The 25,396-nt window shown below is 39.7% G+C and overlaps 1 protein-coding gene across 1 annotated transcript; it reads right to left on the minus strand.

Moving 5' to 3' along the window:
- Positions 1-552: 552 nt before the first annotated feature.
- LOC123758345 (acetylcholine receptor subunit beta-like 2) lies at positions 553-21,850 on the minus strand. Its single transcript, XM_045742638.2, has 9 exons — positions 21,175-21,850; positions 16,593-16,759; positions 15,018-15,062; positions 13,714-13,823; positions 13,134-13,356; positions 6,323-6,494; positions 5,439-5,594; positions 4,790-4,956; positions 553-1,968 (listed from the first exon to the last, which is right to left on the minus strand). Exons 1-9 carry the CDS (start codon positions 21,332-21,334, stop codon positions 1,777-1,779), a joined length of 1,392 nt encoding a protein of 463 aa, XP_045598594.2. The 5' UTR covers positions 21,335-21,850; the 3' UTR covers positions 553-1,776.
- Between the last annotated feature and the right edge of the window lie 3,546 nt (positions 21,851-25,396).

The following is a 25,396-nucleotide window of genomic DNA, read 5'->3' on the forward strand; positions in this document are numbered from 1 at the left end:
CTAACGTAACTACTCCTAAAACTTTTGCATTGATTTTCTTTCAATAATCTGGTTTGACTGTGTTTTATGTGGTTTCTGCTTTGATATTTTTGCTTTTGCACAGCACAGTAATTGGAACGTATCCCCATTAAACATCATATTATTTTCTGTGCCCCATTGAAAGACTTGATGAAGTACAGTATGCCTTTTATAACCTCACAGCCTAGTAGAATATCTCAGAAAAGTAGCTAGCACAGATTAATTCAAAATTTTACAGACGGTATATGTGAGAAGCAGGATGGTTATGAAGAGCTATATAAGTATATTAAAGAGGTAAGGTAATTGTGAGTAGAAAGCAATAAGCCAGTGTGATTATAGCAATTTGAAGGAATATAAGGATTGTTAAAGCCCAATGCCCAACCACCTGGACCACAAGGAGTAGAGCTCCGCCCATGAAAGAAGCAGGACTGTCGCTGGGTTCATCAGTCTAAGTGGCAGATTGAGCATATATCAAGCAGTAGGTATGAGAGAGGCAGAATTATTCTGCATTTCATAAGAACTGTAAATATTGGACAAACCAGTAAGAAGTTTATTTATTACATGGTTTATTACATTTTTTTAATACATGTTTTAAACTCATAACAAATTTGATTTTTGTGTATTTCATCGGAAAACTTGATTGGTACATGTGAATTTGTTCGATACAACCATTGTCAATTAACATGCAGACCGAATTAAAAAATGGATTAGGATGATAACACATTTTAATTTAAGAATTATGTAGTTTCTGAGGACAAATAACTTTTTAATACTTATTTTTTAAAATATTGAAAACATTTTAAAATGTCATTATTATTATTATTATAATCTTTGAAAGAAGACCGAATATTTCCCTCTCATGAATTTTTGTATATGAAATCAAAACATTTCTCAATCTTAGTCTGATAAAAATCAGAAGCAACTAAATTCTAAGAACTGATACCAATGCCATAGACATTTACTTAAAGCAAACATTAATGGCTAATTCTTCTTTAGACTGCCGTTAACATTTCATGTTAGAACCCTGATCACAAACCTTGTCTAGTTCTCATTTCATACATAAAAGATAAAAGTACCATGCAAACCATAAAATAGTCCCTCCATTCTTGCTTTAACCATACAAACCATAAAATAGTCCCTACATTCTTGCTTTAACCATACAAACCATAAAATAGTCCTACATTCTTGCTTTAACCATACAAACCATAAAATAGTCCCTACATTCTTGCTTTAACCATATAAACCATAAAATAGTCCCTACATTTTTGCTTAAAAAAAAAGTTGATTATTTCATACACAAATATACACAGTCTTCACAATTATTATTGCATGTAGTGCCATGCGAGTTCACTATTCAAAACATGTCAACATTAAATACAACACGAATGCCAAAATCTACAGTCGTCCATTACGGCAAAGAATTCAGCCAATAGAGTAAGCAGTTCTGTTGTAGTTGCCTCAGTGGAGCTCTGTTGTAGCCACCTCTGGAGCTCTGTTGTAGCTACCTCAGTGGAGCTTGTGTGTAGCCACCTCAGTAGAGCTCTTTTGTGGCCACCTCAATGAAGCTCTGTTGTAGCCATCACAATAGATCTCTGTTGTAGCCACCTCAATAGATCTCTGTTGTAGAGCTCTCAACAGAGCCCAGCTGAGCTCTCTAACCAAGTACTGTACCTAAATATCGGTGTAAACAGCACAGTCACATCCACAGCTCCTCTATCACATGTCATGAAATTCTGAGGGGGAGTGGCTTTATAGTTATTAAACGGCAACACTTCTAAGAACTGCATAGTCCACTATATAGGCAATAGTGAAGAGAACCAGGAGGAGGAAGTTGACCACTCGCTTGATCTGTGAGAGGCTGATTCCGGAGCTGTCCTGTGCAGTAGTTGGCTGGGTGCTGCTCCCGTCTCCTTCCTCGATCATCTCGGCCTCAAGATGGTTATACGTTTGCTGAAGAAAAATGTTGTTTTGATCAATAATTTCAGGTATAATACATTATGCAATCTATGTTGTTTAGTTTAAAAAGATACGGTGAGTCTATATGTAAGTTACGCTAATTATAATTTCATGCTGTTTTTTTAATATATTATCACCAAAGTTAATATGATAGTGAAAACAGGTAGGGAGCCATTGCCAATGGTGGAACCCAAAGAAATGCAACAACTTAGGCATGTTCTTGGGCTAATGGGAGGAAAGAGTGAGTGAGAGAGAATGTATGAGTGAGAATGAATGAATGAGTGACAGTGAATGAATGAGTGACAGTGAATGATGATGAATGTGTGTGAATGAATGAATGTGAATAATGAATGAGGGTGAATGAATGAATAAGTTGTGTAGCCTAAAATGCAACTTCTATTGAGACTGTTGAGTCTCAATAGAAGTTCTTCTATTGAGACTTCTATTGAAACTTCTGTTGAGACTGCAACACTTCTATTACCGTGTAATTTTCAATATTGAAAATTGTTAAGTACAGTATTACCAAAATGACTTGCCTTTAATATGTAACAATTATATATTGTCTTTTATAAGAATTTCAGCGCAAGACGTGTTGTTACCATTATATTAAACATAAAGGTGCAGATGAAATGACACACAACACCCATTCACTTGAGGTCTGATTAAAACCTTTCGTGTTCTCTGTAGTTCATTTGTGCTGTTGCTCACAGGACGAGTATGGAGTACACAATAAATACCGCTCAAAGGATGAGTGTGGGATTCACAATAAACTACAATGTTTTTAGGGGAATTAAAAAGTAGACTAAAAACAATTTTCAGAGCGAGAAGCAGTGGAACGAGGGAACACATATGGAAACAGGAGAGAGAAATGAGTCGGATATCGGTAACTTTAACTGCTCCAATGTAAGGTTTGTAAATATTGGGAATGAATTAGATAGGGAAGCTGTCAATACTAATTCAGTACAGCTTTAAATGCAAATATATTACAAAAAATCAATGAAATGAGTGATTGCATTGAACTATTCTGATGGTCAAAGGGCAGAGCTGATGGATCAGATGGTGGACTCTTCAAGCACGTGTGACATCACACTTGGGCTTTATGTGTGTGTGATATGTCAAGAAGAAGAAGAAAAGATATTTAACATCCAGTACCTTCCTTCCTCGGGAAAGAGTGATCATGTTCTGTTGGAAATTAAATATGCTTTGTGATATAATGTAATGGAGAATGGGGACATTGAAACAGTTGATAAACTCAATTTCAAGAGAGGACACTATGGGGAACTTAGAATTTTTTTTAATGAGTTTAATTGGACACACTTGGTGCTAGGCAAGGAAGTAAATGAGATGTATACCAAATTTTTCAAAGTAAACGATGAATGCACACAAACATTCATACCAAAACAGATATGCAGGACCAGAAAACAAGATTGGTTCAACAGAAATTGAGGGGGGGGGCCAAAGACAAGAAAATAGGTTCAGTATCGGAAGAGGCATACCTCAAACATACCAGCATTACAAACAAGCAAGAAACAATTACACAGCAGTGAGAAGAGAGCCCGAAAGGAACTTTGAGAACAGTATAGCGGACAAATATAAAACAGATCCAGACCTTTTCTATAAATTCATTAAAGGCAAGCTGCATGTAAAAGTTAAAATCCAGAGATTGAGAACAGGGAATAGGGAACCAATAGTCTGGGGTTGAGGAAGTCCTACGATTATTAGAAAAAAATATTAGACCATTTTCTTTTGCAGTGGTAGATGATTGGTACCTTACCTTACCTTGTGGTTACCTTACGATGGTTTTGGGGCCCAACGTCCCCATGGCCCATTCCTCACCCAAGAGTCCTCGTTGCTGGACTGGTCAACCAGGCTGTTGGATGTGGCTGCTTGCAGCCTGACGTATGAATCACAGCCTGGTTGATCATGTATCCTTTGGAGGCGTTTATCAAAATCTCTCTTGAACACTGCGAGGGGTCAGCTAGTTATGCCTCTTATGTGTAGTGGAAGCCTGTTGAACAGTCTTGGGCCTCTGATGTTGATAGAATTCTCTCTCAAGAGTATCTATTGCACCTCTGCTTTTCAACAGGGGTATTCTGCACATCCTGCCATGCCTTCTGGTCTCGTGTGGTGTGATTTCTGTGTGCAGGTTTGGGACCAGCCCCTCTAATATTTTCCATGTGTAAATTATTGTTTTAGCCATCCTGCCTGCGTTAAAGAGAATAGAAATTTTGGCGTTTTAGTCGGTCCCAGTAGTTTAGATGTTTTACTGAGTGGATACTAGCAGTAAAGGATCTCTGCATGCTTTTCAGGTCAGCAATTTCTCCAGCTTTGAAATGGGCTGTCATTGTGCATCAGTATTCCACTCTAGAGAGCACTATGGTCTTGAAAAGTATCATCATTGGTATAACATCTCTAGTTTGGAAAGTTCTTTTTATCCAACCTGGATAGGAACATAAGAACAAACTAAGTGAGAAGACGGTGGAGGCCAAAACTGTCAATAGTTGCAAAGCGTTATACCACAAAGAGTACTGGGAAAATGGGACACCACATGTGTAGGTCTCATCCTGTAACTACACTTAAGTAATTGCACTTGGGTAATTACACGTGCGCACATCCTCGAAGGCAAGTATGTGACTGTACGTCAAGAGGCCGGGAGGTATAAATGTACCAGGTACAATAGCTATGAAGCAGGGCTCCTAAGCTCACTTCCCTGTAGGCACAACTAGGTAAACACTTAAATCCAAATAAACCTTAAGTGACTAAATTGAACAACCACGTTTGAGACTGAAGCAGTCAAGCCCCAAGAAAAACCCACCTGAGGCACGACATCTCGGAGACCAGGAACGAAGGTGACGGCACTCGCCAGTTTTCTGCTTAGGGTGTTGGTTGGGGTGGAGGTGCAGCAGTTGCCCTGGGCCGTCAGGAAGAATGTACAGAGCAGGGAGATGGTAGTGAGGATTATTGTCCCGGAGTAGTAACGAACTGCAACGATGCAAAACACCACTTGGTTGAGATACTAACTTGACTACAGTGACTTCAAATATATTGTGCTATCTGATCTATCTAAATCTAATCTAGCTTATCTAATTGTCTTTTTTTTATTCAACCATATAATTTAGCTTCATCTATTTATAAAATTTTACCTGACCTAATCGTATTTTCAGAGGTTTGAGTGGGTCTGACTTACACTCTAGCAACATCCCACCCCTAGATTAGCCTCATGTTTCAGTGGCAGGGATCTAAAACTATTATAGTCTAATGGCATCTTATTAAGGATCAAATATTTTTTGTTGGACAGTGCAGGGTGTATATTTACCTAAGGGCCACCATCTCTATAGTGGCCTCGATGGGACAGGAGGCTGCCTCAGTTACCATAGTGTGTGTGTTACTTCCGATGATCATCTTGCTGATATACAAGGTATAAAGATTATAGTGGATTACCTTGGAAATCTGAAAGAACTCACCCACTAGTGGTACAGGCCCACCGTTGGCCGGTAGGAAGGCGAAGAGGCTGAAGTAGCAAGTGATGAGCACACCCAGAGCGAAGAGGTGAATTATCAGACGACTGAAGAAGCTGTCAAGTGGCAGAGCGTACGACATCAGCACCACCATCACTAAGGCTAGAGCAGTCACAAGCATTAGCAATAATTTTAGTATTAACAAGCTTAGGTGAACAACAGTGTGCTGCTACCCTATTATCAGATATTATAGGTCCTTGTAGTAATCTCTCTCCGCTTTAGTAACCACAAACCTCTATGGTAATCTATTTCAGGCTAACAGAGTAATCTAATGCTATCGTAAATATTTTATTCTTTCCTCTTGTATAAGTAATACAGTACAAGAATTATGATGATGCAGGCTCCCAAAAAAGATGATAAGGCTTTCCTAAATATTATATTCCTTGAGTATGTGTTGACTGATTCATTAGCTCAGCAACCCACTGTTGATGTGTCTTCTGCACAGGGTACTTCTTAGTACTACATAAAGGTAGATTTGCATTTGCAAATCATGGCATTTGCTGGATAAAATTAATATTTAAGTATTTAAACATGATTCACTACAATTTTTCTCTATTATTTTTAATTATTACGTTTTTTGTGTAGTATTTTTTGCTTATACAATAATTATCACAAACATAGTTGAGCATAGGTTAATAAAGCACACTTCTTAGACAAATTATGTCCAGAATATAATAAAATCATTAAGCGAGAAATCTTAAAAATGCAAGAAATTAATAAAACATAAGATCCATAATATTGACGTTTTTATGCATCTGCCTCAATAGGTTAGGTGATTTCAAGGTTGTGTAGATGCAGGATTGGTGCTAGAGTCGTTGGTATCAGCTCACCTAACGTGGACTGTGTGATGAAGGTGGCGTGCATACTGGCCTGGCGCTTCACATTGAAGGTGAAGTCGACCTCGACATATGGGTCGTGTTCTTCCAGACTGATGAGGGAACGCGTCGCCGTCACATTAATCAGTTTCCATTGGTTGTTCTTCTCGAAGTTGGTCATTATCACCTGTAAACACTACTTTGTCAGCACGTGGGGACAGATCCAGATATACAGACGTACGGACCCAGACATAAAAGCACAGACGGACGGATCCAGACACTAAGAGATAGACATAAACTGAAACATACAGCCACAAAAAGCCCCAGACATAAATAAGCATACATATACAGTATAGATGAGGCTACGCCAGAAATTGGGTGTTCTAGCTGCAGATTAACCCGCGCTCTGTCAAATGCAGACACATGGCCCATGTGTCAAAGGTCATTGTCAAAACTACACTTCACTATGTTTAGGAGGAGTGGTACTCAAAATTATTAAACACGGGTACAGTCAACTAGGATAAAGCTACCACCACCACCTCGGTCAACACAAACTGGGATAAAATCACTCCCACCTACTCAACATGTAAACGGGGATGAAAACCATCCCCACCTACTCTTAGAGAATTTCCGATACTTTCGATTTGATTTGATGTCCAAAGGGTTTGGAAAGCATGGGGGGAGGTGATATTCTGGAAGAGTATATAGATTCTGTGGGTATAGAGTGAAAAGTTTGAAAATTCGGTGGCCTGTCCACCATGGGTTGGCATGTGTGTATGCGTCGTTTGTTTGGGTGTGTGGTATGTTGGGTTGTCGGTACATTATTTCCGATATTGTCGCTGCGGTGCGTTGTATTGTTTACGTTCTCCAAGGACTGGGCAGAAAGTCGTCAGTCGGCCGTCATCCGCCACGGGGAAAAGACGCTTGTTCCTTTATTTCTTGTGTTATAACCCATACACCGACAGTTCCCACTGGCACCGTCAACGACAAGGCTACGAAGAGGTAGGTTTACACGTATTTAACAACATCAACTCGATTCCTCCATTTAATAATTACTGTAATGTATAAATTTGACTTAAATGTAGACTAGTGCGTTTATATAACAGCTATATTTGCATGTATAATGATAATAATTTATTCACAAGAAGGTACAATGAGTTGGTGAGATTACATAAGATTGGTATTTTTACATTCTTGCAAAGCCACTAATACGCATACCGTTTCGGACAAGTCCTTAATCTAACATATCAGGTAAGATGCAAAGGTACATTGTAGCAAGGTTTTATATCAACAAATAACTACAATATAAACTGACAAGAGGTGATTACACTGGTAAGGATATATGTCTTAAGTACTAATATTGGGGAAGTGGGAGTGCAAGATATAAGTGTGAGTTTGAAGCACAGGGTAGGAAACTACCTTGTTATTGGGAATAATAATTCCAACGTCAACAAAGTAAGTTCGGCTTAAAGAATATATCGAAATTTATTTACTACTCAATTTGTTATGTTTTTATGTATCAAAAGCTTTGCTAAAGTTGAATGCGACACCAACAATCGTCTCGTAAAATGGATACTCGTAAATCCATTTGCAAAATTATTTCAAGGTCTTTATTTATTGATTTATTTATTTATATATATACAAGAAGGTACATTGGTATTGTGAGGATACATAACATAGTAATTACATTCTTGTAAAGCCACTAGTACGCGCAGCGTTTCGGGCAGGTCCTTAATCTAAGAAACTTATAAGTAGGTAAATACTTGCAAAATTTATAAAAATGATAAGTTACATAGCATGAACAAAATAAAAGATGAGAGAAAAATTGTAGGTACTGTATATTAAAGCACATAGGTAGCTCAGAATGAATTGCAATTGGATTGTCTTGGAATAATGGTTAGTGTAACCTAAGATCAAGACAGAAGTATAAAATGTAATATAGATAATGACACAATATTTTGCTTTAGACACAGAATGAAGTGTTGCAATAAGAACACTTATTGCTAGCCTTGCTCCAATGAGACCTCGCTTGACGTTTGTGCAGTGTTATGACGAGGGTAGGCCCTAACTAGTGTAACATAATCTATTGAAAACAGATGTACCCTGTTAGGTTTTTGTCAGTTGGGATCCTAGAGTGCTGTCAGACGCATGACTGATTAATACAATGTAAGCGCCTGGCTAGTTTTAAGAAAAGTTAGTGAGTAAATCGGTTACAGACGGCCAGAAGGTTACATATATTTTATGACTATGTAAGAGATTGGTAGTAGCTGGAGGATTGTCAGATAACTGATTTTGTTGTTAATTTGAAAGATGAAACACCAAGCCTATCGCGAAACGAGTGACGTCAATCACTGGAAACTATTATGCCTCGCGGCAAAGAAACGTAAACGGGTAGATGATTGGGGAGTCCCAGGAGTCCCTCAGGGTGACAAGCACCGGCCCCGCCCCACACAGAGAACACTGGGTAACAAAATCAAAACTCGGACCCCATCTAAAACGAAAAAGTCATCTACTGCTCTCCGGCAGAGCAGAAACCAGCCGCCCACCACGACTGAGGGCACACCAGGAGCCCACAAAGACCCACCAACCCCCGGCACCTCTCGGCCAAGTCGGCCCCTGGAACAACGTAGTCACCCCGCCGGGAGAACCAGCCAGAACACGTAAAAAAAAAGTATCAACAATCCCGTGACCCAAGGCGATATGTGCGCCAGGTGTCGTACAACCGGACCGTTGAACAGGGATGCCAAACGGCAGTAGCAAAGCCCAAACACGAAAACAGGACGTGGTCCGGCGGCTCCCAGGCGGAAGTGTCCAGACGTCCGTTCGTCGTCAGGTTGAACCAGGAGTCCGTCAGATAACTGTTGCAGTATGATAATTTGAGCTCCTCTGGGGCAGCGTAAGAACGCGGATTCAATTTGTAGCTGGACTGTGTCTATGGAGGATGTATACAGGAGTTTACGTGAGGGCCATTAATACTAGTGGCCTCGACGAGGACAGGAAGCCGGCGGTTTGTCAAAGGTCCCCTCATTTACCCTGATGATCTTTTCCAGTTGTATTTTAATCCAACAGTTTTGGCATTTACTGCTTCGGCGGGTAGGCAATTCCATGGGTTTATAACCCTACGGGTGATAAAAATTATCTCCTGTTCTCAGACCTACATTGTGGCTTGTTGAGCATGAAACCGTAGCTACTCGTTCGTGTTGTATCTGACCTTTTGAATCAATTTTCCGGGTCAACATCCCGGAAAATTGTTCAGTATTTTAAAATTTTCAATGAGATCCGCCCTGTCATGCCTTGTTTAGTGTTAGCCCTGTGGCCCTCAACCGTTCCTGATACGAGAGATGACTTTGCTCTGGAATGATTTTTGTTGCCCGGTTTTGCATCTTTTCAAGAGCAGCTGTGTCTTTCTGAAGATAGGTCTCCACGCCTGCATGGAATAATCCAGGTGGAGGCACACCAGAGACTTATACAATTGAATGACTACCTTCTTTTACAGGTAAAGGTACGCTTGATTATTCCAAGGGTTTGGTTAGTTTATTTATTTATTTATTTATTTATTTATAGAAGAAGTTACATTGGGTTTACGAGAGTACATAGCATGATGTGTTTACATTCTTGTAAAGCCACTAGCAAGCACAGCGTTTCGGGCAGGTCCTTAATCTAACGGATAATATTAAGTATGTAATTTCTAGCAAAATATATAAAATGTTAACAGGTATATTGTAAGAAAATTTGAGAGATTAGCAAGTATATTAAAGTACATTAAAGCACATTGAAAGCTTTGATTGATATGACAAAGATTAGTAGGCACATTAAATTTATTTATTTATTTATATACAAGAAGGTACATTGGGTTTATGAGAATACATAACATAAACTATTAAAGCACACTGATAGCACATATAAGATGACAGCAGTGTTTAATGGTAAAGTTATATGGCTTAGGTACATATATTGGGGGATTGGGTAGCACAAAATACAGATACAGTGGATACAGATACAGATTATAAACTCGCACTGGATAGTGAGCGAGTTTAAAGAACTAGGTAGGAAACTATGAAGATGAAATTAGGAACTTTTTGAAATTAGGAAGCTCAATGTAGGAAACTACGAAGATGAAATTAGGAACTTTTTGGTTTTATTTTTTTAATAAGGCAAAAGTTGGACAGCTTTTCAATTCGTTAGGGAGTGAGTTCTATGGACTAGGTCCCTTTATTTGCAGAGTGCTTACACAGATTAAGTTTGACTCTGAGGATATCAAAGAGATATTTAAGTCTGGTTTAGTGATTATGTGTTCTATTACATCTGTCCAGGAAGAGTTTCAGACCAGGGTTTGCACTTAAGAAAAGGGTTTTGCAAATGAAATTGACACAAGAGAATGTGTGGAGTGAATTTATGGTTAGCATGTTTAGGGATTTAAACAGGGAAGCTGTGTGTTGTCTGAAAGCAGAGTTTGTTATTGTTCTGATAGCAGATTTTTGCTGGGTGATGATGGGCTTGAGGTAGTTTGCAGAGATTGAACCCCATGCACAGATACCATAAGTAAGATAGAGATAGATAAATGCATAATATAATGAGAGGAGGGCAGAGTAGGGTACATAATATCTGATCTTAGAGAGTATACAAACTGTTTTAGATTTAGTTATGTGTTGTATGTCGATGCTGAAGTCGAGTCTCTTGTCTAAGTATGGGCCAAGGAACTTTCCATCATTTTTATTGCTGATGTTAACATTGTCTATCTGAAGCTGAATTGCATTTGTTGATTTGCTTCCGAATGAGATGTAGTAGGTCTTTTTTATGTTTAGTGTGAGTTTGTTGGTTGACATTCATAAGTGGACTTTTTTTTAATTCATTGTTTACAACATTATTTAATATGAGTGGGTTGGGATCTGAGTAGATGAGAGTAGTGTCATCAGCAAACAATATAAGTTTAATTATGTTAGAGACATTAGGCAGATCATTGATGTATATAAGAAATAGGAGGGAGTCCTAGGATGCTGCCCTGTGGCACCCCTACGGTTAATAGTAGAGTGGGAGAGGTTATATCATTGATGGCTACATATTGGTGTCTGTCACTAAGATAGGATCAGACAAATTTCAGAGCAATGCCTCAGATTCCATAATGGTGGAGTTAAAGTAAGAGGTAGTTATGGTTAACAGTATCAAAAGCCTTTCTCAGGTCAATGAAGACTCCAACTGGAAACTCACTTTTGTCAAGGGGTTGATTAAATTAAGCAGACTAACAATTGCATCATTGGTGCTCTTTTGGGAGCGGAAGCCAAACTGACAGGGACTTAGTATATTGAATTTTACGAGATATGAGTACAGCTGTTTGTAAGTAATTTTTAAAAATATTTTTGATAATATAGGTAGATTATAGGTAGGTTTTGATAATATAGGTATTATTATAACTGTTGCACCCACTTGTGCAACTTTCAATGAATAATGGATTCAGACTCAAAGGTATTTTGTTGACTGTTGGGATTTCATCTCGGATAAGTCCTTGTTTCTCTTTTATGTACTATGACCATCTTTCTTATTTAAGAACTGTAATAACTGTATGCAACTTCACTCCTCCTCCGCGTTTGTCATGCTTTGTGGGAGTAAGGCTGAAGAATATTTCTATGTACCGCGGCATAAGTGACATTCCAAGTGTGCCTCCTTCAGAGGTGTAGGCCTGCCTAGATAATTTTGTTTGTGAGCCTTTATTCCTGTCAAAGGGGGACACGATCGTAACGTAAAAGTCAGCGGGCAGTGCAAGGGGTTTTGGCTGGGGAATGGGAGGGGGGGGGCCGAAGAGTTATGTAATGAAATCAAAGTATAATTGTACATGCATTACTTTGTGCTCGGTGTGGGGGATCTAATCGTATCCTTTTGAGAGACCAATTTTGGGAGCAACTTCAATGGGGGCCGTGCCTTGATTCACCCTGCCTTGGGGCGGGGCTTGCTAGATTGTGTGTGTTGAGTTGGTAAGGCAGCCCAAGAGCCAGTACCGTGGCAAAATAAACTTGATTAAACCATAATGGTACAATTTGTTAGGGTTAGCTACGCTATTCTACATTGTAATCTAAAATTGTTTTACCATTCTGTAGAACAGAATTGGAACTGCATGTCACGGGACTGTGATATTCGTTATCCGAATTTACCGGAGGGCCACAGGGCTAACTACACTGCAGACCTGGCATGAGAGGACACATCTCGTTGAAACTTTTAAAATATTGAATAATTTGATGGATGTTGATCCGGAAAATTTCTTCAAAATATCAAATACAACAAACAAAGGTTAACGGTTTCAAGCTAAACAAGCCACAATGTAGGACTGAGAGGAAGAGGTGCAGGCCTTTCCCAGGATGTAACCCATAAGTTGCCTAACTACCTGCATGCATGGTACCTATTTTACTCCTAGATGCTTTTTTACCCACAGGGTTATAAACCCATGGAACCGCCTACCCGCAGAAGCCGTAAATTGCCAAGACTTAAAATTTAAAGTACAACTGGAAAAGATCATAAAGGCAAATTAATGGGGGCGGAGGATCTTCAACAAGCCGCCGGCTTCCTGTTCTCGTCGAGGCCACTTGTGTTAGTGGTCCTCAGGTAATGACGAATATCACAGCCCCGTGACACGCAGTTCCGGTTTTGTACTACAGAATGTAATTAAATTTTGTTTATACCAACGTAGAAATAATGTATCTCACCCTAAGAAATAGTGCAAGTTGTACCTGCCTCACATAGGTCAGTACAGTGTTGCTTTCTGATAATGTTCACTCCGTATGTTGAGCTTTGTATACTAATACACGTGACATAACAAAAAGAATACCACACCTACCCCGTTCGTGCCGTTGTTGGACATGATCTGAATGTCAATTTGTTCGCCGTGATGTGTCCAGGACCCCATCCTGACCAGACAACTGTGCTCGTCACTTGGCCAATTGGTCAAGTCGAGGTCACATTTGACGACGAGGTGTGTGGGCGGGAACCAGTAGGTCTGACCCACGCTGTTGGCCAACACCGGAACACGCCCGAACGGATGCACATCCGAACCCTCAGCGCTGTGGAACAACGTTTGTCAATATAATACAATTCTTATTGTCGAAGCCAGGAAGCCTGTACTTAAATTAGAGATTCCCCTAGACTAACTACAGGCCTTTCCCAGGATGTAACCCACAAAAGTTGCCTAACTACCTGCATGAATGGTACCTATTTTACTCCTAGGTGAATAGAGGCATCTGGTGAAAGGAACCCCAGCCAACCATTTCCGTCCTGATCCCCGGCTCAGTTGTGAGCCGAAGATTGTCCTACAAACCCATTAATAGACAGCGAAGTTATTTAAAAATTAAAACAAATATAAGCACAAATATTTCACTAGCATCAGTGAATATGATCACACTAGAAGACTGGAGGTTAACCTGTTGTAGACGCTGATGTCCGGCATCCAGATGTCGTCGTCGTCGAAGTGGATGCGGTCGAGGTTGATGTAGTTCTTGGGTTCCCACCTCAGGTACTCGTCCACCCATGTCTGTGGGAAACAGTGCAGTCATACTAATTACGCCGTTCTAAGGACACTGTAAGTCAATTCTCATACCAGGAACGGTTAAGGGCCTCAAGATTAACAACACTATATCAGACATGACAGGGCGGATCTCATTGAAACTTAAAATACTGAATCATTTGCAGTGCCTGAAACGCTACGCATACTAGTGGCTGTACAAGAATGTAAGAACTCTTGTATATTTAAATAAATAAATAAAAAAAATGTCGATCTACAGAATTTTTTCAAAAGGTCAGGTGTAGTTTTTAACATTAACAACGAGGAAATACAAAGGTGTATTTTAGTAAAGCCGCTAGAACATATCGTAACGTACAGTAAATTAGTAAAATTGGAAGGCGTTAGGTTAGTTAATTTATTATGCACCCCATACCCATCTTGTGGGCGGTAGTGGAAAGGGTTACAGAGGCACATAATGGGCTCAGGGACTGAACCCAACAATTCATTTAGCTAAGCAAGTTACAATCTTGATGAGCTAGTTACAAAATTCAGTGCATATCGTCACATCAACAATGGGCACGAGACCGACTACAAGTACAATTTCTAAATTAAGCAACTGACATGTGGGGAGAGCTAGTGTCACAATAATTTATATGTTTATCCTGCACACCGCCCCCCCCCCACCCATCCAGTGGGCAGCTGTGGATAGGTTATAATAAGTTAGTCTCCTAAAACCTAGGTGAATAGAATAGGTTACAATCACTCGGTTACTACCTACAGTTAGCAAACTGGGGATGTAACGAATATAATTGTCATTGATGTCTTAATGTGTTAGTAGTTTATATACAGTCGCAGTCTGGATACTGGGCTACTGAGAAACATTTATGGATGCGTCATTAAGGTGACAGCTGTCGGTCAACACATGTCTCTTGACTCGCTCTAGATTTGATTAAAATGTTTTCCAAACTGGTATTTCGTGGGCGAATATAATGCGTAAGCTGAAAGACAGAATTCTGCTAATCTGCTAATATACTGGAAAGGTTATGAGCAATAATAATTAAGAAATTTATATTTATAATTTATATTATAATTTAGAAGTGAGAATTTGCACCAAGGAACAGCGGGATCGATTGATTGATGAAGATTAAACCACCCAAGAGGTGTCACGGGCATTAATAGCCCGTAAACGGGAAGTAGAGGAAAGGGGTTATACTGTATACTCACCATAATAGACCAGGCGTTCACAGACAGCTCTTGGCGTACATCATCCTAGGAAGGAAATATTGTCACATAAGCACATTTGATATAATTAATATTGAAGCCTGAGTGCGCAACCCATTCTCTTGGTTAGATAGTACATTTTGTAACTATGTGGGCCACCGTACATATAGTGACGTGATGGATAATTAGATTTAGTAGAATTTGGTACTATTCAGTTTATAGTCCGGAAAAATAAAGTTAAAACAAAACTTAAATATTCCTAGGCCTAGTATAGCAAATATATGTACTATATTAGGCTTCAGATAATAGTGTGTATCAGGCCTAGTAATAATACCTGGGTTAGGTATTATTTACAATATAAATACAAAACTTTCCGGTTTGTCCAAATATATTCTATTTTCAAATTGTCCATTACGTCAATATATGTACGGTGGTCCATGTGGTTACTATAGTACTGTCAAGGGAGGAGAGGCTAGGCTACCATATATACAGGTAATACATTGCATTTATGTACCTAAAGTGTTCATTTCCTCGATAAACGATCAACTGACTTGTCTGGTCTTCAATTAGTTTATTTTTGACAAACTTTATTTGAAATAAAATAAAAAATATAGGAATTATATTTTACTTTGAGAGAAGTATTACATTTTTAAATATTTAATTGTAGAAGTGTGCTTACCTAACAGTGTTTATAGAGAAGTGAGGTTTAGTTGTTAATTGTGGCTTAATATCCTTTACACAAGAAATATTTTCTCGCAGCCATGTGTCTCATCTGCGTAACTGCTATAGCATGTCCTCGAGTTACTTCAAGTCCACTCCTTTTTTATGCGTCCAGTGTCGACAATTTTAATTAACTCAGTTTCTCCTTTATAGTTAAATGCCCTCAATTTTTGGGTCAAGTTTTGTATCAAACCTCTGTACTTTCTCAATCTTTTGAGTGTTATCTTGTGGTGAAGGCTCCACGCAAGTGCTGCGTATTTTAATGCTGGTAGAACATGTTCTGTAAAGTGCTTTGAAGGCATCCTTGGCTCGGCCCCTGAAGGCTGTCCCAAAGTTCATCAGCTCAACACGTAATGCTGATGTGATTATTGTTGTGTGTGACTCCTGAAGAAGGTTTGGTGTCGTCTACTGCAAGATGCTGACACCGGTAAGTTCCTCTATGCCATTATATATTGTTACTCAGACCTTATTCCTGTTTTTGTCCTAATGATGTTGCACTTATATGGGTTGAAGTCCAGTAACCACTTTTCCGACCATAACTAACTTCTCAATCTTACTGGAGCTTCCTGCAGTTCTTGTTTGTTCTGATTTTCATTATGAACTTTGCGACATTATACTTTAAAAGTATCATGCATGAAAGATAGTTACGAATAAAAGATAAGGAAGTAAATTACCAAATGTCACAGACGAGATATACAGATACACTGACGTAACTCAAAATTAAGATCGGCACTAGAGAAACAAAAAATATTTTTGGAATTTCGTATACATACCAAATGAGATCGATAGATAGTGTACAGACAAGGAATTCTACATATCAAATGAGAGAGACACAGGCCGACCTGCCGACCCACCTACCAGGTGGATGTAGTTAAGAGAGAGACCAAGATAGACGGTGGTGTTGTGGGTGTGGTCCAGGACGGGTCTCGACTCCTTGTTGTAGCCTTTGAGCTTATCCTTGTAGAGTCGCGAGATCCAGTTGTCCTTGTCGAAGTTGTCCTGGTCCGGCGCTCTGCTGCCTGTACCTATAGGAGAGCGACCGTGAGTAGGAGAGGGGATGGTGTTGACGGTTTAAGAGATAAACAAAGTATAGTATACATTGACGCATACAAAGTTAGCGAACATTATCGCGTTGAGCGAACTGGAAGGGGAACTAAGATGGACTATATCCGTTCATGATTTCAAAATCAGATATGACCAGAAACAGTGGAATCGGGAGTCATTGCACTAGATGGTCTAAAGTTGAAAAAAGTGGGGCCTAAGAGTTGAAGCTCTGGTCTGGAAACTGTCAAGTAAGAAGTGTTTGGTAATAACATATGGTTCACAGAGATCCAACATTGGATAGCGTGTAAGGAGAAATATATCACATGTGTGTGGTACACACTAAGATTTGACTCGAGCGTATGAGTGTAGTATGTGTTGTCTGCCTTATCTCTTCTGACTCAACGAGCCGTCTATACCTCGCTGGGACGGTCTCTGTGAACCGCGTGTTATTACCAAACACTTCTTGACAGTTTTCAGAACAGAGCTTCGGCTCTTAGGCCCCACTTTTTCAACTGTCGACCATCTACTGCAATGACTCCCGATTCCACTGTTTCTGGTCATACAAGATTCTGAAACCATGAACGGATACAGTCCATCTTATTTTCCCCTTCTAGTTCACTCGTTTACTGGTAATACACTGAAGAAAGGTTTCCTCGCAGCCCTGTGACTCATCTGTGTGTCTAGTTCCATACATGTTCTCTCATTCTGCTCACCCTAACAGTGTCTCGATTTTATGGTAACACCTAAGAACTTTGTATGCCTATATAATGTTCCCTTTGGCCATTCTTTCGTGTTCTTAGGTTAAGTTCCATTTAGTCTATCACCGTACAGTTCGGCCACTATTCAGATATATGCTACATATAGGGAATGGATATGCGTCTTGGTTTAAATTTCTGAATGTTGCCCTAATGTTCACTAGCTTAACATATGCTGCTGATTTGATTTTTATTGATGTGTGCCTCACTCGGTCGTCTGGTCTCCTTAATGCAGTTCCCTTCTTCGTGCTGTTGAACATACCTGTGTTGAAGTCTAATAACCACCATCGCTACTTAAGTCTTCCTGGAGCCTATAGTTCCCGTGTTTCCTGATTTTCATCAGCTTTGCATCACCAGCGATCAGTGACAAGAGTCTAGTTCCTCTGGTGTTATATATGAATATTAGTAGTATTATGGACTCCCAACACTCATCATTGAGGGATTCAGCTAATACCTTTTGCCTCTGTTACTTTGTTTTCTATTTCCTGGGGAATTTCCCTACAAATTTAGTATTCTACCTAGTTCGTTATCGTTTTCAGGAGCCTCTTATGCGGCACAGTCAAATATTTTTTTTTACATATAATCTAATAGTATTGAGTCCACCCAACCTCGCTTTTCTCCTCTGATCTGTCATTCTATCATAGGACTTCACTAGATTTTTGTAGTATGATTTCCATTCTCTGAACTCGTATTGATATTTTGTTATAAAGTTACTTATATATCTATAGGTGTCCAATTATTGTCTTCCTTACTATTGTTTCTTCACACAGGTTCTTAGGGACGTTGGTAGGTAGCCTAGTGCATGTTCTGTTATATTTGACTTGTACTTCCTCCTCCATCTATCTAACACTACCTCTGTCTCTATGATTCATTGTAGATATATACTTGAGTATATACAAATATACAGTATATATGTATATACAAATATACTTGAGAAGACGTATAGGTTAGGTATCGTCTCCAAAGAATTACTCATCATTGCTATCTAAAATAATTAGAAGAGCCAAAACTAAATACTACGAAGATAAATTTACCCACACAATGGGCAACATTAAGAAAACATGGAGCACAATTTCACAAATATTGGGATCAAAGAAGATTTTAAATAACAAACCAATACTCCTGTCTAATAACGATGGTAAGCTTACAGCCTCTGATACTGCTATTGAGTTCAATAGGTTCTTCTCTTCCAATGGGTCATCCCTTGCAAATGATATTCCATCTTCCAGTACTGATGTTCAGGACTATCTTACAGGTAACTATCCACAGTCTCTGTACCTAACGCCTGCAAATTCCACTGATGTTAATGAGATAATCCTTTCCCTTAAAACCAAGTCAAATGCCCTTGAGGAGATACCAACTTTAATTTACAAAAAAGTCTCCAGATCTTTAGCTCCTGCTATTGCATTGCTCTTCAACAAGTCACTTGAACTCCAAACCTTTCCAGATATTCTAAAAAAAAATAGCGAGAGTAACCCCTATCCACAAATGTGGTGATCTCACAGATGTTAACAACTACAGACCTATATCAATCCTGCCTAACTTGTCAAAAATACCTGAAAAACTAATCTACAAGCAGCTTTACTCTTGTCTAGCTAAACACAATATACTTAGCTCTTGTCAATATGCCTTCAGACCCAAAAAAGCACTAACGATGCACTTATTAGTATGATTAACTTGATTCATGCAGCTCTTGATAAAAATCAGTTCCCTGTTGGATTATTTGTGGACCTGCGTAAGGCTTTTGACACTGTCAACCACCAAAACCTTCTTCTTAAATTACATCATTATGGAGTCAGAGGACACTCCCTGCAATACCTCAAATCTTACCTTACTGACAGGCTCCAGTATGTTTCTGTGAATAATTCAATTTCTCCCACCCTACCCCATGAACATTGGTGTTCCCTAGGGCAGCATACTTGGCCCTCTCCTCTTTCTCATCTACATTAATGACCTTCCAAATGCCTCCCAACACCTCAAACCAATTGTATTTGCTGACGACACAACCTTCATTTACTCCAGTCCTGACCCCCTTGCTCTAAATGCCACAGTAAATACTGAGCTAAATAAAGTCCATCTTTGGCTAACTGCCAACAAACTCACCCTCAACATTGACAAAACTTTCTGTATTTTGTTTGGCAATAAATCTTCAAATCAAATAAATCTCAGGATAAACAATACCCAAATTTGTAACAAAGTAAATGGCAAATTCCTTGGCGTTCTCATTGATCACAAGCTGAATTTCCAGGGACACATTCTAAATATATAAAAAAAAGTTTCAAAAACTGTTGGCATTCTTTCTAAGATCAGATATTATGTACCCCGCCCTGCCCTGGTGACGCTCTATTACTCTCTCGTCTATCCATATCTCAACTATGGTATTTGTGCTTGGGGCTCTACTACCCAAAATCATTTACGTCTTCTAATTACTCAACATAAAGGTGCTGTTAGGATAATATCTAACTCTGGCCCCAGACATCACTCGGTACCCCTACTCAAATCTCTGAATATGTTAGATATTAAGTCACTGCACATCCTCTCGTGTGTATTATATATATATATATATATATATATATATATATATATATATATATATATATATATATATATATATATATATATAAAACGCTGAACTGTAATGTCAATCCTGACCTTAAAATCTTCATTGAAGGTTGTAACAGAACCCATGAGCACCACACAAGAAACAAATACCTTTTTGATATTCCAAGAGTTCGACTTAATCAAAGTAGAAATGTTCTACAAATCAAAGGACCCAGAATGTGGAATGACCTTCCCAATCATGTTAAAGACTGTACCTCTCTCAACCAGTTTAAGATAAAAACTAGGCACTACCTAATTAACTCCCTGTAACCTACCTTACCCCTATAATGTTAACCCATGTCTGCTGTTTATTTAAACAATGCTGTTTGTCGACCAAATTCTATTTTTTTGCTGTTATTCTGCCATGTTCCCCCCTTTTTTATTTTTATATTTCTCAACACATTTTATACTCTAATCTCAATTAGCATTAAGTTTTAGTCTTTAGTGTTTTCCTGCCCGAAACGCTTTGTGTAATAGTGGCTTTAGGCATTGTATGTACTAGCTCTATCTATAAATTCATCAATATTTGTATCACACCCTGTATGTATGTACTTTATCTGAATAAACATTTGAATTTGAATTTTTTTTAGATCACCGAGTGACTTACCCAGAATTTCAGCTGTTAGGATCCACAGCCTACACTGGCAAACTTTGGGTAGAGCACAAGAATATCTTCCAATATTCGTGAGTTTATGGTGTAATTACAGATCTCAAAGTATTTCATTCCATTTGATCTGAAGTCATAACAGAGCACTCACAATTATAGTGTGGGAGTGTGCCCTAGCTCTTGTTCACATAGTTTACAATTGGAGTGCTCACATTGGGGGGGGAAGATTCATTACCTGCACCCACCTGCCATAAGTATCGATATCCCAGCCTAATTCTGCCAATTACATTGTCACACTGTCTAGTGGGTGTTTTCTGCTGCCCGTATGTATAATTCTCAATTCTAAACATTTTACTAGTAATTTTTGCCCTTACAAAGAATGTTAGAACCAACACGGTTAGAAATATGTGTACATATTGTGGACATGACGTACCTCGGGCAGGCGAGAGGTATCCAGCCAGCAGCGCCAGGATAAGCACCTTCATTATTGAGAGGTGATGATGTAGGTGTGTCATGAACCAGTAGGGTGAGGACGGCCCCAGTGTGCGTGTGGCGCAATTGTCCGCAACTGATGTTATCTTCGTCACCCACATCTACACCTCACACTTTCTTTCAATATAACCTCAAACGAGATTAGTTCTATTTCCATGTTGTCACAACGTCTAGTTTCCCAGAAAAGCTGCCGTTGAGGTGATTAGGGTGTTATCAAAGGTTATCTTATCTCGGCCAACTTTGGTCCTGTCAGCTTATCATTCCTGATATATTTCACGTGGCCTCGTGGCATCCAGAAATGATTAGGTTTTGTGGCATTGTATTAAGAAAATAATGAATGCGCCTTCGGGAATTGGAAGAGAATGACTTGAGGATGGGTTTGTCCTACTCCAGTTCTAAAGTTTGACCGTGAAAATACAGTTAATGAAGTGAATCACAGTCGTCCTTTTGTATGTTGTGATTAAATACTCGGGCCATAAATTGTAACAGGTTGGGTTTCTCAGCGGTATATTTTCCCCAAAGATGTAATGTGATCCACGATTCAAATTACAACCAGGTTCCAAATTACTGTTGGGTGTAATAAGCGAATAGTAAAAAATAACTAATAAGACGTCCCCACTCTGTCCAGGCTTCCAACTAGGGTCGTTAACTCGTGCAACAGCCCGTCCTCTCGAGCGGCGATAATGTCACTGAACCGATGTACTAAATTGCGCGAACCTAACCTAACCGAGGAACCACGGACAGAAAACGGGATATGTCATTTTGCTTGTGTTTTAATGCACAGTACAAATACAATTGACATTATTTAATACAGAAACTTTTAAATATTTTAATAAAAGGACCTCCTCAGTGGTGCCCCACGACACATTAGAGGGCGGTGCAGATGATGGGAGATTCACGGTGCAAACAAGTAAAAGTCAGCGCCGTAAGCAGTCGAGATCGAAGGGCACGATCAAACCAACGAAATTCGGCTGCTGCCAGACATGTACGGCTAGATTTTCCTCTGGGAACCACATTAGAGGGAAAAGTGCAGTGGTTTTGTGAAGCCTCTGAGGCACATTATGATAAGGTCATTAAGTTACCTAGAGATGAAAGTGACTATGTCTTCGTTACAAACGACAGTGCTTTTGTAAATGTGTTGCTAAACACAGAGTATGCAGGCATTAAGATGAAAAATGCAGCACCTAGGTGTCCAAAAGTAACCATTGTCATATTCAATGTTAATAAACTCATTAAGCCTGTATATCTCTGTAATGAAAATATTATAAACCCTAAACGTCTGAGAAATGGCCTCATAGCTGCCACATGGAAAGGTGCCACGCCTATACCGGACAGAATTTGCTCTAGAGCAGCTTTAGGTCGGCACTATAACATAGCACTCTACAACCCTCCCCCTCGTAGGTGTTATAAGTGTCAACGATGGGGACGTCACGTAGCCAGGTACTGCATAAGCAAAAACTATTTTTGTGCCATGTGTGGTGAACCTCATAAATCTGAGGTCTGTTTTAAGCTCATAAAGGAACTGCAGTCAGTAAGTGAAAAATGCATAAACTGTGGCAGGAGCGGTGTTCAAGCCTGGCACCTTAACTGTGTAGAGCCATCTGGACGTATGTGTTCGTAGCAGCTGGATACCAAATACTTCACCATCTGCCAAGCACCAAGTGCATCACGGGGCCAGACGACTATAGGTTTCTGTTCAACCTGCGCCTGTCCGTCAGGTGTCAACACCTGCCACCCGGAGGTGTTGACACAACACTCGCCATCCCCTTCACACTATCATGAAGATCAGTTGCCAAATGCTGCCATCAGTCCGACTCGCTGTTCAGAGCCATCTGGAGGTGATGATCGCTCCAGCTGGCTACCAAACTCACCATCTTTTAATTACGAAGTGCACAAGGGGACCGGTACCAGACGGAAGACTCCTGCCATCATCCCAGCTCCCCCACAAGAACCAGGTGCTGCATCTTCTGCCAGTGGTGGGCCTTGCCCCTGATGTAGAGTGGCCACTTCCTGGTTCTGGGATAATGTCACCTACTGTGAGACCACCATCCACAGCTGGACACCACAGTCAACTGGAAGTGGGGGATAAGGAACTGGATCAAAATGAGACAGATCGTAACGTCAGCCTCCCTACCACCTCGCTCTTGGGTTGCTCCACTGTTCAAGCAGCGGCTGCCCTTCATGACCGGTTCAGGAACACCAGCAGCAGTCACAGCAGCAAACGGAAGCGGCAGCAAAAGCAGCTCGATCCAACACGAGAAAAAATCCACCAGCAACATTGCAATGATGCTCACGTGTGTGAGGGAACTTGCAAGCAATGACTGCCAAACCTCCCCTTCCACCCCTGAACCCTCCTAACATGTGTTCGCTTGCCAATCAGGGAAAACTTCTAGTGACCTTGAAACTTTGTGTAGTGGAGCTCTTCCACGCAGGTTGACTGCCCAAGCTGTGCTAAAGTATGCTCAAGACGACTCTATAGATGAAAATAACAGAGAAATTGTATTAGACAATTGGAGGCAATTAAATGTGTGACATTGGTAATTAGCTAAGAAATGTAAACTGTACTTGTGGTCGATCTCGAACCCATTGTTGATGTGACGACTTATATTGAATTTTGTAACTAGATCATCAAGATTGTAACTTGCTTAGCTAAATGAATTGTGGAGCTTCAGTCCCTGAGCCCATTATGTGCCTCTGTAACCCTTTCCACTACCACCCACGGGATGGGTATGGGGTGCATAATAAATGAACTAAACTAAACTAACTAAAATGTTCCTGAACTTATATCGTATTGAAATAAATAATGGGCACTGCTTTCCTCGGAAAGCGGGGGAATTTCTGGTAGTGGAGAAAGACATTTGCACAGCGCTTTCTGCGAAGTATGGGCGGCATATTTAAGGGAATGGAAGCGGGGTCCCGTCCTCACTTACGCAGCTGCCTCTTTTTGATATATCAAAAAATATATATCTTTTTATATATCTCTTTATATATATATATTTTTATATATTTATAAAAGAAATATATATATCTCTTTTTAATATTGATATATCTCTTTTTGTTATATAAAAAAAAGTTTCAAAAACTAATTCAAAAAATCAAATTCAAATGATGGCATTGTTGGCATTCTTTCTAAGATCAGATATTATGTACCATCGCCCTGCCCTGGTGACGCTCTATTACTCCCTCATCTATCCTTATCTCAACTATGGTATTTGTGCTTGGGGCTCTACTACCCAAAATCATTTACGTCCTCTAATTACTCAACACAAAGCTGCTATTAGAACAAGTATCCAACTCTGGCCCCAGACATCACTCGGTACCCCTACTCAAATCTCTGAATATGTTATAGATATTAAGTCACTACACATTCTCACATGTGTATTATACATATATAAAACGCTGAACTGTAATGCCAATCCTGACCTTAAAAGATTCCTTGAAGGTTGTAACAGATCCCATGAGCACCACACCAGAAACAAATACCTTTTTGATATTCCAAGAGTACGACTTGATCAAACTAGAAATGCTCTACAAATCAAGGGACCCAGAATGTGGAATGGCCTTCCCAATCATGTTAAAGACTGCTACCTCTCCCAACTAGTTTAAGATAAAAACTAAGCACTACCTAATTAACTCCCTGTAACCTACCTTAACCCTAAAATGTCAACCCATGTCTGCTATTTCATGGGTACCATTCCTCCTCCCCGTCCCATCCCAAATCCTTATCCTGATCCCTTTCCAGTGCTATATGTAGTCGTATTGGCTTGGCGCTTTCTCCTTGATAGTTAGTTCCCCCCTTCTGTAGGATCTCGAAGGTTCGGGAAGGTCGTCGCTTCTTCCCGTATTATTGGAACGTCTGTCTTCCGGTGAGGCTTACCTCCAGTCCTTTCTTGTACTCGTTGGTCCTATTCCGTGCTTCTTCTTGGTTTTCAGTACTATCTCGTTCTTTTGTAATTATATCTTCTCTCCATGCTCTGTCTCGGCACTTCTAATTTTCCTTAAGGGGGCCTTATTTCCAAATATGCCAAAAATATGCAATACTGCACATGCAAACTAGTTCTATTTCAATCAGACATTTTATTTGGGCTGCGATGCTGAGACTTGGAACAGTTGCAGCCCATTTCTTGTGCAACTCGTCAAAGAAGAGAACATATTGAACAACT

This window comes from Procambarus clarkii, chromosome 11, assembly GCF_040958095.1.
Source record: "Procambarus clarkii isolate CNS0578487 chromosome 11, FALCON_Pclarkii_2.0, whole genome shotgun sequence".
NCBI lineage: Eukaryota > Metazoa > Arthropoda > Malacostraca > Decapoda > Cambaridae > Procambarus > Procambarus clarkii.